The 12929-nt window shown below is 45.1% G+C and overlaps 1 protein-coding gene across 4 annotated transcripts in view; it reads left to right on the forward strand.

The window, feature by feature from the left end:
- Nucleotides 1–12929, forward strand: part of LOC135539460 (apoptosis-stimulating of p53 protein 2-like) — a 46089-nt gene that overhangs the window by 24448 nt on the left and 8712 nt on the right. For 2 of the 4 annotated variants that reach the window (XM_064965358.1, XM_064965355.1), the window contains exons 4-13: nucleotides 1252–1328; nucleotides 1429–1530; nucleotides 2459–2630; nucleotides 3191–3372; nucleotides 4842–5006; nucleotides 5584–5818; nucleotides 6010–6135; nucleotides 6534–6649; nucleotides 7310–7664; nucleotides 7933–8678. In XM_064965358.1, the coding sequence (XP_064821430.1) occupies nucleotides 1252–1328; nucleotides 1429–1530; nucleotides 2459–2630; nucleotides 3191–3372; nucleotides 4842–5006; nucleotides 5584–5818; nucleotides 6010–6135; nucleotides 6534–6649; nucleotides 7310–7664; nucleotides 7933–8678 (2276 nt within the window). Of the gene's footprint in view, nucleotides 1–1251; nucleotides 1329–1428; nucleotides 1531–2458; nucleotides 2631–3190; nucleotides 3373–4841; nucleotides 5022–5583; nucleotides 5819–6009; nucleotides 6136–6533; nucleotides 6650–7309; nucleotides 7665–7932; nucleotides 8679–12929 lie in introns of all 4 variants that reach the window. The other 2 variants (XM_064965356.1, XM_064965357.1) reach the window with 2 other exon arrangements.

Raw genomic sequence — 12929 nt, forward strand, 5'->3', positions numbered from 1 at the left:
GCAATTCACCTAGATTCCACATGTGAAAGCAGCTTTTTAAACAACTGCACCTTGTAGTCTGAGATAGCATGCTAACCATTAACCGCCCTCTCAGCTGGGGTGTATTCATTATGGAAACCATTTACCATTTTAAGAACCAAACGGAAGCAAACAGAGTAAAACATGTTTTTATTGGCCAAATTCAGGTAGGTCCCTCTCTGTTTGCTTCCATTTAATAACCGCTTTGCAACAGAATTGGTGTCATGAATACGCCCATCCTCATGGTTAAAGTGAGCCCAAAGGGAACAATACACTTTACTTTCATTGCTGTGATCTAGGTTTTGTGCTTGTTATTTTTCCTCGAATATCTGCGTTGCGTTTTCATGAGACGATTAGCCAAGGTCATGTTCTCTTCAATGGTACCACTATGTGATGCCCCTTCATAACTTAGTCCTTTATGTCACTTGAAAACAACAGAAAGCCCATTCTTTCTTAACCCAAGGCTCTCTGTTCATTTGAGAACCTTGTGTAGGTCCATGTGTTTGGGTTTCTAGTTGCTTGGAATGACGGACCCCCTACGCAGGACTAAGCCGTATTACGCAACAGAGCAGTGCAAGGGATATCACAGCACAAAGGCTTTATTATTTGTTCTCGGGACACGATTGTAGTCAATTACAACCAGTCTGGCTCGGCTCCCTGTTTTGCTTGTGCTGTTATTACCGTATAAGGTGTAGGATTTGGGTTGTATAACTAATAAGCCTGAGTTGTGGACCCCCAAAGAGCTTATTAAAGGGATCAGCCTTGTTGTTCAGCCTTTTTTGGTTACCCATATAAGCTGTTCGTAAAACAGCATTGCATAACCGTCAGACACTGGCACGGGAAGAGCAACTGTGTGGACGAGGTCTGGTTCTTTTGGCTGCTCCACCAGTTATTACATAATGAGCAGTTCTACAACTAATGCTTGTCCTTTTCATCCCGTATCTTCAGAGTATGACCCGTATTCATGGCGCAGTGCTCGGGTCTTGTGTCGGTTTTCCGGGTCATGTTTGTTCCGTCTTTGGTCATAAACCGACTGTAGTACCCAAACAAATTGGAGCCCCCTTTTTAACAGAGATCCCCCCCCGGATTGTGGAATTTTCCCCAAATAGCAATTAGCTTCTCACTTCTTTTTACACTTCCCATGATCAGTTGTGAAGCAAATGCATGTCCCTCAACCAACAGTTAGATACAAACACACACACTCACAAGACCGCTGTATTTTGTCTTGTATAGGTGGATCAAGGGTTTCCGATCACTCAGCCAAAAGGAACATGGTCATGGTCCCTGTGGACCGATGCATGGAAAATGGGGTGAGTGAAAAAATTGTACAACATTACAATGAAGGAAGGTGGAAGCCGGTGGTTTAATGGTGTGGTGTGACATGTTCTTTGTCATTATTGACCCCCCCAGGTGGCACCGCCTCGCATGGACATCACCCTCTCGGAGCTGCAGGAGATGGCGTCACGGCAACAACAGCAGATCAATTCGCAGCAGCAGCTCCTGGCCTCAAAGGTAGGGCAAGACATTGGCCATGTTGGAGAGCATGATACGTTGTGGGTAAATTTTGACTGACCGACTTGGCTATAAATAATCATCAGTAATTATTTATGATGCAAGGGGATTTGTAGATCCGTGCAGTCGATGTCAAACAAGCCCATTGACTCGTTTGGCAGAGAAGCACAGCCACTAAACAAGGTCAAGACATGTAGTTCTTTACCTCGTCTCATGCCGAGGCAGATAGGCCTGTATGGCAGGGCTCTAGTTGAGACAATGTCCAATTAAAAAAAAAGTTGTTTCTTTCCCTTTCTTACCTATGCTTATTAGATTGACATAGGCTTCTAGTTGAATAGGCTTTGCTCTAGCGTCTGGTTCCTCTCGAGGTTTCCTCCTAGACAGTTCTTCACACGGTCCCCTCTGCCTTCTCTTTATTAAGCTCTAATAATAAAGGCAAGTATTTTTCTTTAAAGACATGAGAACGTCTGTGTGACATCCTACACTGAGTTAGAAGTTTACAAAGGCTACAATCGAGAATGCTAACCTCTCGCCATTACCGGTAACAGCGACGGTTAGCGTTTCACATGTACATTTTAGTCATTAAGCTAACGCTCTTATCCAGAGCGAGGGGGCTATCATCTTTGGGCTTCTCCATGTGACTGTATAGGTGTTCAGAAACATCTTCTATTCTCGCATGCACTAAAAGTGACTCCAGAATGACAATACAATATTCTGTATTTAGTTACTATTGGGCAAGGCATGATACAAAAGACACCCAAAAACAAACTGCAAATGCTGAGTTTGTATGTAGTCACAAACTTGATGTGGTCATTGTGTGCCAGGGATATGGGACCAAATACTACTACTTTGACTACTTTAATACACCGTGGGTATTATTAAGAACTTGAATCTGAACTTTAAAGTGTTTTCTTGTTTGGTCGGCTAGGAGCAGCGTCTGCGCTACCTGAGGCTGCAAGAGCAGCGGCAGCAGCAGGCGTCAGAGCAGGAGAGACTACGTCAGCTCCGTGAGAACGCTGAGAACCAGGAGACCAAGCTGCGGCGGGTGCGGGCCCTCAAGGGTCAAGTGGAGCAGAAACGCCAAAGCAACAGCAAACTGGGTTAGTGCCAAGGGGGGAGGGAGGAGTCAAGGACACTCGATGAAGAGGGTTTTTTCCCCCAACTTGACACACTTGACATTGCTTCACACGAAATGACACAGTTTTAGCTGGTTGGCTTTGGCCTACAGCGTACACCCAGCTAACTACTTTTGGGTCAAAAGAAGATTCCAGGTTTTAGTTTCAAGAATATTTATTTTGTCCAGTTTTCTGTGTATTCCGAGAATGTACACCTGACAGTTATGGGAACGTTGTGTATTAAGGTTATTTATTTGGACATCAAAAAACTATTGAACCTGAAGGTACAATTTTGGGGGGAATGTTAGCTAAAACATTTCTCAATCATTTAAAAGAAAATGTGCCATACCAGACGTTCGCAGAACATGTTTAAGATAAAATCTTGAAGTTAACGGAACATTTAGATTTTGGTTTGAACTAACACATCATTAGCATTCTCTAAATGTTACTTTTCAACTTTGACCAACATGCGTGTCCTTCTGTCTGTGTATGTGCATGCTTGCATGTGTTTGTTGATTTGCGTGTGTGTGTGCCTGGTCATATAGTGGAGGAGATAGAGCAGATGAACGGGCTGTTTCAGAGTAAGCAGCGCGAGCTCCTGGTGGCCGTCTCCAGAGTGGAGGAGCTGAGCAGGCAGCTGGAGACCGTGAAAAGCGTCAAGGTGGAGTCTTCTCATGACGGCCCGAGCTCCGCCGGCGAGCTGGAGCGTCTTTACAAGGAGCTGCAGGTAAGAAAAGATCATATTAGCCTGCATCAACACAAGTTTCTTTTTGCGGCATTTACAGGTAGACTCTGCAAAATAACATCATGAACACAGTGGGACAACAAACATACACTATATGACCAAAAGAATGCAGACACCTGCTTGTCGAACATCTAATTCCAAAATCATGGTCATTAATATGGAGTTGGGTCCCCCCTTTGCTGCTATAACAGCCTCCACTCTTCTGTGAAGGCTGTCAACTAGATGTTAGAAGATTGCTGTGGGGACTTGCTTCCATTCAGCCACAAGAGTTCAGGCACTGATTTCAGCATTAGTGAGGTCAGGCACTGATGTTGGGCGATTAGGCCTGGCTCGCAGTTGGCATTCCAATTCCCATAGGTGTTCGATGGAGTTGAGGTCAGGGCTCTGTGCAGGCAAGTCAAGTTCTTCCACACCAATCTCGACCAACCATTTCTGTATGGTCCTTGCATTGTTCATGGGGGTGTTGTCATGCTGAAACAGGAAAGGGCCTTCCCCAAACTGTTGCCGCAAAGTTGGAAGTACAGAATCATCTAGAATGTCATTATATGCTGTAGTGTTAAGATTTCCCTTCACTGGAACTAAGGGGTCTAGCCCGAACCATGAAAAAGAGCCCCAGACCATTATTCCTCCTCCACCAAACTTTACAGTTGGCACTATGCATTCGGGCAGGTAGCATTCTCCTGGCATCTGCCAAACCAAGATTCATTGATCGGACTGCCAGATGGTGAAGCGTGATTCATCACTCCAGAGAATGCGTTTCCACAGCTCCAGATACCAATGGCAGGGAGCTTTATACTACTCCAGCCGACGCTTGGCATTGCGCATGGTGATCTTAAGCTTGTGTGTGACTGCTTGGCCATGGAAACCCATTTCATGAAGCTACCAACGAGCAGTTATTGTGCTGACGTTGCTTCCAGAGGCCGTTTGGAACTTGGTGGTGAGTGTTGGAACCAAGGACAATTGATTTTTACGCACTACGTGCTTCAGCACTCGGTGGTCCCGTTCTGTGAGCTTGTGTGGCCTACCACTTCGAAGCTGAACCGTTGTTGCTCGTAGACGTTTCCACTTTGCAATAACAGCACTTACAGTTGACCAGGGCAGCTCTAGCAGTGCAGAAATTTGACAATCACTTTTTGGAAAGGTGGCATCCTATTATGATGCCACGTTGAAAGTCACCGAGCTCTTCAATAAGGCCATTCCACTGCCAATGTTTGTCTATGGAGATTGCATGGCATGTGTGCTCGCTTTTATAGACCTGTCAGCAACGGGTGTGGCTGAAATTGCCTGACCCGCTAATTTGAACAGGTGTCCACATACTTTCTGAAGTTTTCTTAGAGCTTTTCTCAGAACTCAGTAGAGCTTGGTTTGCCTCGGCTCAGTAGTGGGAAAAGCTCTATACACACACACAAAGCTGACAGTAGCTCTTTCTCTCTTCTCCTCCCGATTTTAAGCTGAGGAATAAACTGAACCAGGACCAGAGTGTCAAGCTGCAACAGCAGCGTGAGAGCCTGAGCAAGCGCAACCTGGAGGTGGCCACCATGGACAAGCGAGTGGCCGAACTCCGCGAACGCCTGTGGAAGAAGAAGGCAGCACTACAGCAGAAGGAGAACCTGCCCGTGAGTCAAGACGAGGTTAAAAGTTAAAAGCTTTATTGTTCCCTTTTAATGCAGTGTTCATCAGACCACATCAGCTCCACGTTTATTGGAACTAAGCTGAGGAGTGGGGCCAGGGAAATGTATCACCAATACATAGACAGAGCAGTCCACGATATCAATGTGATGTGTGCAGGAGTGATCAGGGATGGGCAACTTTTATGGGGGTGGGGGCCACAGAAAATCCGAACTTATCACGAGGGACCACAGTGGCTCAAGTGTTAAGTACCCAAATCCATACTTTTGTGGGCACTTAAGTGAAATTGTTCCCCCCCCTCACCATGCAAGTAAAATGTTTTAGCAGCCGCCTTAACTCTCAGCAGTAAGTTGAGACCCCGACTGAGTTCATAAAAACGTTTTTTATTTTTTATTATTATAATATATATATTTTTTTTAATGGAAAATGATCCGCGGGCCTACAAAACCGCGGGCCGCCCATCCCTGGCCTACATAGGGTAACATTACATATTATAAGACTCATAATAAGATATTATTAAGGCTCATACTAATAAAGCATCATACCTGCTAACTTTAGATAAAGTGTTACCCAAACATTGTCCAGGTCCCCACAAAGAGCCAGGCCCTGCAGCCGTGTGGCCCCTCCAGGGTGGCGGCCGTGGGCCCTTACATCCTGTCCTCCACCGCGGCCCCAGGGCCTCCGGTGCCCAGCCGACAGGAGCTCCTGATCAAGCCTGCCTACCCTGACGGCACCACCACCTTACCAATGCCAGACTCCTCCATGAAGGCCCCTCCTAGACCGCTCAAACCCTACTCTGGTAAAAACGTTGTTTCGTTATGGATGATTTTACTTTGTGTGTTCAATTGCGATTTTGTGTGTTTGTGCAAGTGAATGCGTTGGCTGTGTGTTAGTGTGTGTAACTGTGCAGTAGTAGATTGTGTACATCTATTTGTCTTTTGCAATTCAAGTGCTCTTTCCATGTGTTAACACTTCTCCACGCTCTGACAGGTTTCCAGTCATCCAAGATGTCCAAGCTGTCTGACTGGTCCAGCTCCAGTGCGGAGTCCAGCGGCAGTCATCATGGCATGTCCTCTACTCTGCCTCGCATGTCCAGCCTCTCCTCACAGGGCTCAGGTATCTTCCTTAGACTTGGCTAGGAACCAGGGTTGTGGTCAGTTCCACTGCTTGAAATGAACAAATCTGAATAGAAAAGAATGGGCAATTTTGATTTAAAGAAGGGAATTCTTGCAAAGGCCTTATTATTTCGAAATGAATGTCAGGTCACCCCCTGAGATGTAGCATAGTGTTTTATTAAACTGATGCTGGGAATATATTCAAAATAAAGACTGGTTACAGTGATTGTGATGTGTATTTGATTCTTAGCATCTTGATAATGTTCAGTTAACTTTCTTATGTGGATGTCATATGGTTTGCATAATGTTCTAATATGACATGGATGTTATATGGTTTTGATCGTGTAAATGTCATATGGTTCAGATAATGTTCGGATGTGGTTTCCTCTGTGGTTGCAGGAGATGCCGAGACCCTCAAGGACCAAAAGGGGCGTCACATTTCTATGTTTGACGCCCCGCCTCCCGTCCCCTCACGGAACAATCAGAGCAACGAGGACCTCTTGAGGGATGCCCAGGTACTGCACTGATTTTCAGAAGCATTTTAGGAACCTTTCATTTTTTTGTTATATAACTAGGCAAGTCAGTTAAGAATATATTCTTATTTACAATGATGGCCTACCCCGGCCAAACCCCAGACAACGTTGGGTCAGTTGTGCGCCACCCTATTGGACTCCCAATCATGGCCGGATGTGATACAGCCTGGAACCAGGGACTGTAGTGACACCTCTTGCACTGAGATAAAGTGCTTTAGATCGCTGCGCCACTCGGGAGCCCATACAGTATCCACAGAGGCTCAAGGGTCATACAGTATACTTAAAAGATGCTCCCTTGCTATGTTTCTCCCTACCGGACTTCCTTTCTTGCTAGAAATGATCACAGACCCACAGAGAATGTGGTCAGAGAGATATAGATTATTCCACTCTCCATTGTTTAGCTTTTTCCAAAAATGCCTGATTAGTCAATGAAGCAGCTTCAATGTTTTTTTGATATACAGGGTTGCATTGTTTTGTAGTTGGAGATTTGATTCCTTTATGGCCCACATATGTAATACCGGTTATGTGTGTGAACAGTTGCATTGGATAAAAACAGCTGTTAACTGACATTTGTTGCAGTGATATTACTATGCATTTCATTTTCATCATACTATGTATGTTTCGGTCTTCTTGACTCAATAGGCTGGTGGTAAGGCTCTGGGCAAGGTGCCACCTCCTATCCCCACCAAGCCCCCAACCTTCGGCAAACCGCCCTACAGCACGGGCACCTTCCCGGGCAAGGCAAAACCGTCCGCCTCCCTCCATCTGTGTGCACCTCCTCCCATCCCCATCCACAGCCACACCCTGCCTCTGCCCCCCAAGCAGGAGGCTCCTCCGGCAGCTACGGTGCGCCCCTTCACCCCCGATCCTCCAGAGTCCACAGTGGCTGTGCCTGTCCTCCAGAAGCCACAGACGGTGGCGGCCTCCTCCATCTACTCCATGTACACCCAACAGCCCAGGACAGGCGGGGGCACTCTGACACGCACGCAGCCCAGAGGTGAGAGAAGGAGCCATGGGCCACTGTAGTGTCTTGGCTACTCCTGTGACTCCTGGATCTTTACTTTGTTACTAAACTGAGTAATTTGTTAAAATCATTCTACATTTTCAGTTTTGCAAAATACCTGCCTTAAATGCCCCTACTTACAGCCTTACTCTTTTAAAAGATGTAATGGGGATTGTGTTAGCGTGCTAGATTATTTTATTGCTATGAAGCAGCTTCCTTGATCCCATTCACACGCATTGACCATTCACTCTTTCTCTGATAGTGTATGGAAAGCCAGTTATCCCAGGCAGTGGGGGGCAGCAGTTGCTCCTTCAGGACTCCATCTATTCGGGGGCCGGCGATTTTGAAGTGGACCAGGGGGGTCCCGGTCTGGCGCCTCTGGCCCCTGAGAGCCAGGGGGGCCAGGAGACAGAGCGGGCCCCTCGTCCCCTCAGCCCCACCAAGCTCCTCCCCTTCATCTCTCACCCCCACCGGCACCCTAGCGACGCCGACCTGGAGGCCCTGCGCCGCCGGCTGCACCATGCCCCGCGGCCCCTCAAGAAGCGCAGCTCCATTACAGAGCCTGAGGGCCCCGCGGGCCCCAACATCCAGAAGCTGCTCTACCAGAAGACCACACTGGCAGCCATGGAGACTGTTGTGGCGTCTCCCTACGAGGGTGAAGGTGGAGGAACATGGAAGGAAGGCGCCAGTGCCGTTGGAGCCCGAGACCGCACAGTTATGTCCCAAGTTTTTGCCGAGACAGAGAAAGATGCACAAGTGCCTCCACCTCAGCCGCCCCGCTCGCCCATCCAAGAGCCCTCTTCCTCCTCCAGCCACATACTGCCCCAGTCGCTGGAGGAGGAAGAGCCAGAGCCCTGCCCCCCGCCCCCCCATCAGACAGAAGCCTACCTGGAGGAGTACCCACCCTACCCGCCCCCTCCATACCCCAGCGCGGGGGAGCAGGACCTGGGGGAGGACACCCTCAGCATGCAGGCTCCGGAGGTCACGGGACAAGTCACTCTGCCACCGGTATGTAGCCACACCCACATCATGTGTCCAAATGCTCCATACTAGCATACTACATGGTATGAATTCATATTTTAGCCAAACATAGTAAAAAGTGTGCTGGTGTAGATATTTGGGGTACATGGATGGTGAGATATTTGGTATTGGGGAAACCATTTCAATTGATGTATTGTTTGTGTGACATGTATAACAAACAGTTTAAGTCGGAAGTTTACATACACTTAGATTAGTCATTAAAACTTGTTTTTCAACAAGAAATATGTGGAGTGGTTAACAAACTATAGTTTTGGCAAGTCGGTTAGGACATCTACTTTGTGCATGACACAAGTAATTTTTCCAACAATTGTTTACAGACAGATTATTTCACTTATAATTCACTGTATCACAATTCCAGTGGGTCAGAAGTTTACATACACTAGGTTGACTGTGCCTTTAAACAGCTTGGAAAATTCCAGAAAATTATGTCATGGCTTTAGAAGCTTCTGATAGGCTAATTGACATAATTTGAGTCAATTGGAGGTGTACCTGTGGATGTATTTCAAGGCCTACCTTCAAACTCGGTGCCTCTTCGCTTGACAAAATTGTAGACCTCCACAAGTCTGGTTCATCCTTGGGAGCAATTTCCAAACACCTGAAGGTACCACGTTCATCTGTACAAAGAATAGAACGCAAGTATAAATACCATGGGACCGCGCAGCCGTCATACCGCTCAGGAATGAGACGCGTTCTGTCTCCTAGCGATGAATGTACTTTGGTGCAGAAAGTGCAAATCTATGCCAGAACAACAGCAAAGTACACAGTAAAACAAGTTCTATATCGACACAACCTGAATGGCCGCTCAGCAAGGAAGAAGCCACTGCTCCAAAACCGCATAAAACTGCCAGACTACGGTTTGCAACTGCACATGGGGACAAAGATTTGGAGAAATGTCCTCTGGTCTGATGAAAGAAAAATAGAACTGTTTGGCCATAATGGCCATTGTTATGTTTGGAGGAAAAAGGGGGAGGCTTGTAAGCCAACTAACACCATCCCAACCATGAAGCACGGGGGTGGCAGCATCATGTTGTGGAGGTGCTTTGCTGCAGGAGGGACTGGTGCACTTCACAAAATAGATGGCATCATGAGGGAGGAAAATGATGTGGATATATTGAAGCAACATCTCAAGACATCAGTAGGGAAGTTAAAGCTTCGCAAATGGGTGTTCCAAATGTACAATGACCCCAAGCATACTTCCAAAGTTGTGGCCAAATGGCTTAAGGACAAACAAGGTCAAGGTATTGGAGTGGCCATCACAAAGCCCTGACCTCAATCCTATAGAGAATCTGTGGGCAGAACTGAAAAAGCGTGTGCGAGCAAGGAGGACTACAAACCTGACTCAGTTACACCAGCTCTGTCAGGAGGAATGGGCCAAAATTCACCCAACTTATTGTGGGAAGCTTGTGGAAGGCTACCCAAAATGTTTGACCCATGTTAAACAATTTAAAGGCAATGCTACCAAATACTAATTGACTGTATGTAAACTTCTGACCCACTGGGAATGTGATGAAATATATAAAAGCTGAAATAAATAATTCTCTCTGCTATTATTCTGACATTTCACATTCTTAAAATAAAGTGGTGATACTAACTGACCTAAGACAGGTCATTTTTTACAAGGATTACATGTCAGGAATTGTGAAATACTGAGTTTAAATGTATTTGGCAAAGGTGTATGTCAACTTCTGACTTCAACTGTATACACCCACCTGAGGAGCTGTCTTTTTCAGCCATCTGTGTTTGAAGGGTGTAATATCCACTTGTCACTAGGGCTGTTGCGGTGACCATATTATCTCCGCACCGGCAGTCATGAGTCATGATGGCAGTAAAATTCCATGTGACCGTTGAGTCATGGTAATCTCCTCTTATGCACTCTGGACATGCGTTGGTAGTACCCAACTCCCTCACGACCGTCAGGTCCTAATGGCCTGGTACTCAGCGCTATGTTGTTCCTCTAACCACTCTGACATCAATGGAAAATCACATCAAACACTTATCATCAAAACAGTATCATGCTTTTAAAATTCACCTCACTGTGATGATCAATTTGAAGGAGTTCAACAACCGGTCAAATTGACTGGAAAACATGGTCATTCTGGATATTGTTTCAAAGCCTAACGCAACAAAATCAACAGCTCTTTCTGAGGTGATGATTAATTCAAATCCCCCGTACGCCTATTAGAGCTTATGTACAGTTGAAGTCGGAAGTGAATACAGTGGATTATAAGTGAAATAATCTGTCTGTAAACAATTGTTGAAAAATTGACTTGTCATGCACAAAGCAGATGTCCTAACCGGCTTGCCGAAACTATAGTTTGTTAACAAGATATTAGTGGAGTGGTTGAAAAACGAGTTTTAATGACTCCAATCTAAGTGACTAAACTTCTGACTTCGACTGTGTACGCATAACCTTTATATGAACCCAAGCCACCGCCACCCCCCCCTCCCCCCATTCTGTATACATAGCCTACCGCATATTACACACGGCAAAAAAAATAAAATAGATTTACGATGTCTTTGGTACATAATTGGTGTAGTTAGCCTATACTACAAAATTAAACATATTCAAGTAATCCCCTTTGAGTGTGGACTGTATTATTATCCATACTGGATAGACTGGTTACCTTTTATTCTATACTCCAAACGTTCTATCCAATAGTCTGGGAGAGAACTTGTAGGCCTAGGCGATGCTATTGGTTCATAAATTGAGCTGTGCAGCTTACAGAGTTCACCTATTCTTATAGAGAATTTGTGTTTGATTTTGAATAGCCTAGTAATAGTGCATTTCTTTAATAGGGCATAATTAAAAGGCTGACACATTAACTTTAACTACAGAATATCTCACCACTGTGCATTTCCATCTCCCCTCATTCCTTTCTCGAGCATGCAGAGGGCTGCCAACAGTGAGGGGCTGTCAACAGAAATGTGTTTAGTGTGAAAACATGTTACGATCTATGTTCCTGAACATATTTCAATTGGTTTCCCAAATGAAGGAACAGGGTTGGAGAGCTCATGGCATACGGAGTTTGGGCAGAATATTACCTGTTGCGCAGCGAGAGGCTGCATGCTCCTCAAATAGTGGTTGATGCGTGGACTGAAATAAGTGTTGTTATAAGCCCAGACTTTTCTATATGCAGTCCTGTGTGAAAGCAGAGCTTTGATGGTTGCCACTAAAAATAGGAGGTTCCCAGCTGCTACTATATTTATTTTCAGCTGCTCATATTAAGCACATGCTCCACCATAAATCCGCCATAGCAGGAAAGCGGCCTACATTCACTATTCGAGTGCAAATGTTTTTTTCCCCTGTACCTGGCCATTCTAAATCTAAACTCATGTTACATACAGTACCAGTCAAAAGTTTGGACACCTACTCACCTATTCATTCCAGGGTTTCTTTTTTTTTTACTATTTTATACATTGTAGAATAATAGTGAAGACATCAAAACTATGAAATCATGCAGTGACCAAAAAAGTGTTAAACAAATTGAAATTTTCCTCATTGACTGGCCTTCATGTCTTCACTATTATTCTACCTTCATGAACTTTCAAAGCTATTGAAATTTAAAGTAATGATTTCTCTTTGCTTATTTGAGCTGTTCTTGCATAAATATGGACTTGTATGTATGTGTGTGTGTGTGTGTATATATATATATATATATATATATATATATATACATACACACACACACACACACACACACACACACACACACACACACACATTTCAATTTAGATGCACTCCTTCTCTCCAACCCTTACATCTGTTATGGTTCGACAGGAAGACAAAGTGATAGGGTAATAAACTGCTCCTCCTCACCTGACTTCAACCCCCTTTATGCCTAATCCAAAGCTCTCCACCCGTATCACCTATAGCACTCCCGTGACTGCCTCCCCTCTACCCAGCACATTCCAAAGCCATCTGCCTCCTACAGATAACCATTAACTTCTGATGTAAAAACCAGTCTATATCACTCCTCAGATACTATAGTATTACTCCTGATGTATCGTGTCTCTAGTATAACAATGTTCCAAGTTTAACCCAGAATCTAACAGCTCATACGCATTGAGGAAAGAGATACCACAAATTAACTTTTAATAAGGCACACCTGTTAATTGAAATGCATTCCAGGTGACTACCTCATGAAGCTGGTTGAGATAATGAGTGCAAAGCTGTCAAGGCAAAGGGTGACTACTTTGAAGAATCTCAAACACTTTTTT

Source organism: Oncorhynchus masou, chromosome 5, assembly GCF_036934945.1.
Source record: "Oncorhynchus masou masou isolate Uvic2021 chromosome 5, UVic_Omas_1.1, whole genome shotgun sequence".
NCBI lineage: Eukaryota > Metazoa > Chordata > Actinopteri > Salmoniformes > Salmonidae > Oncorhynchus > Oncorhynchus masou.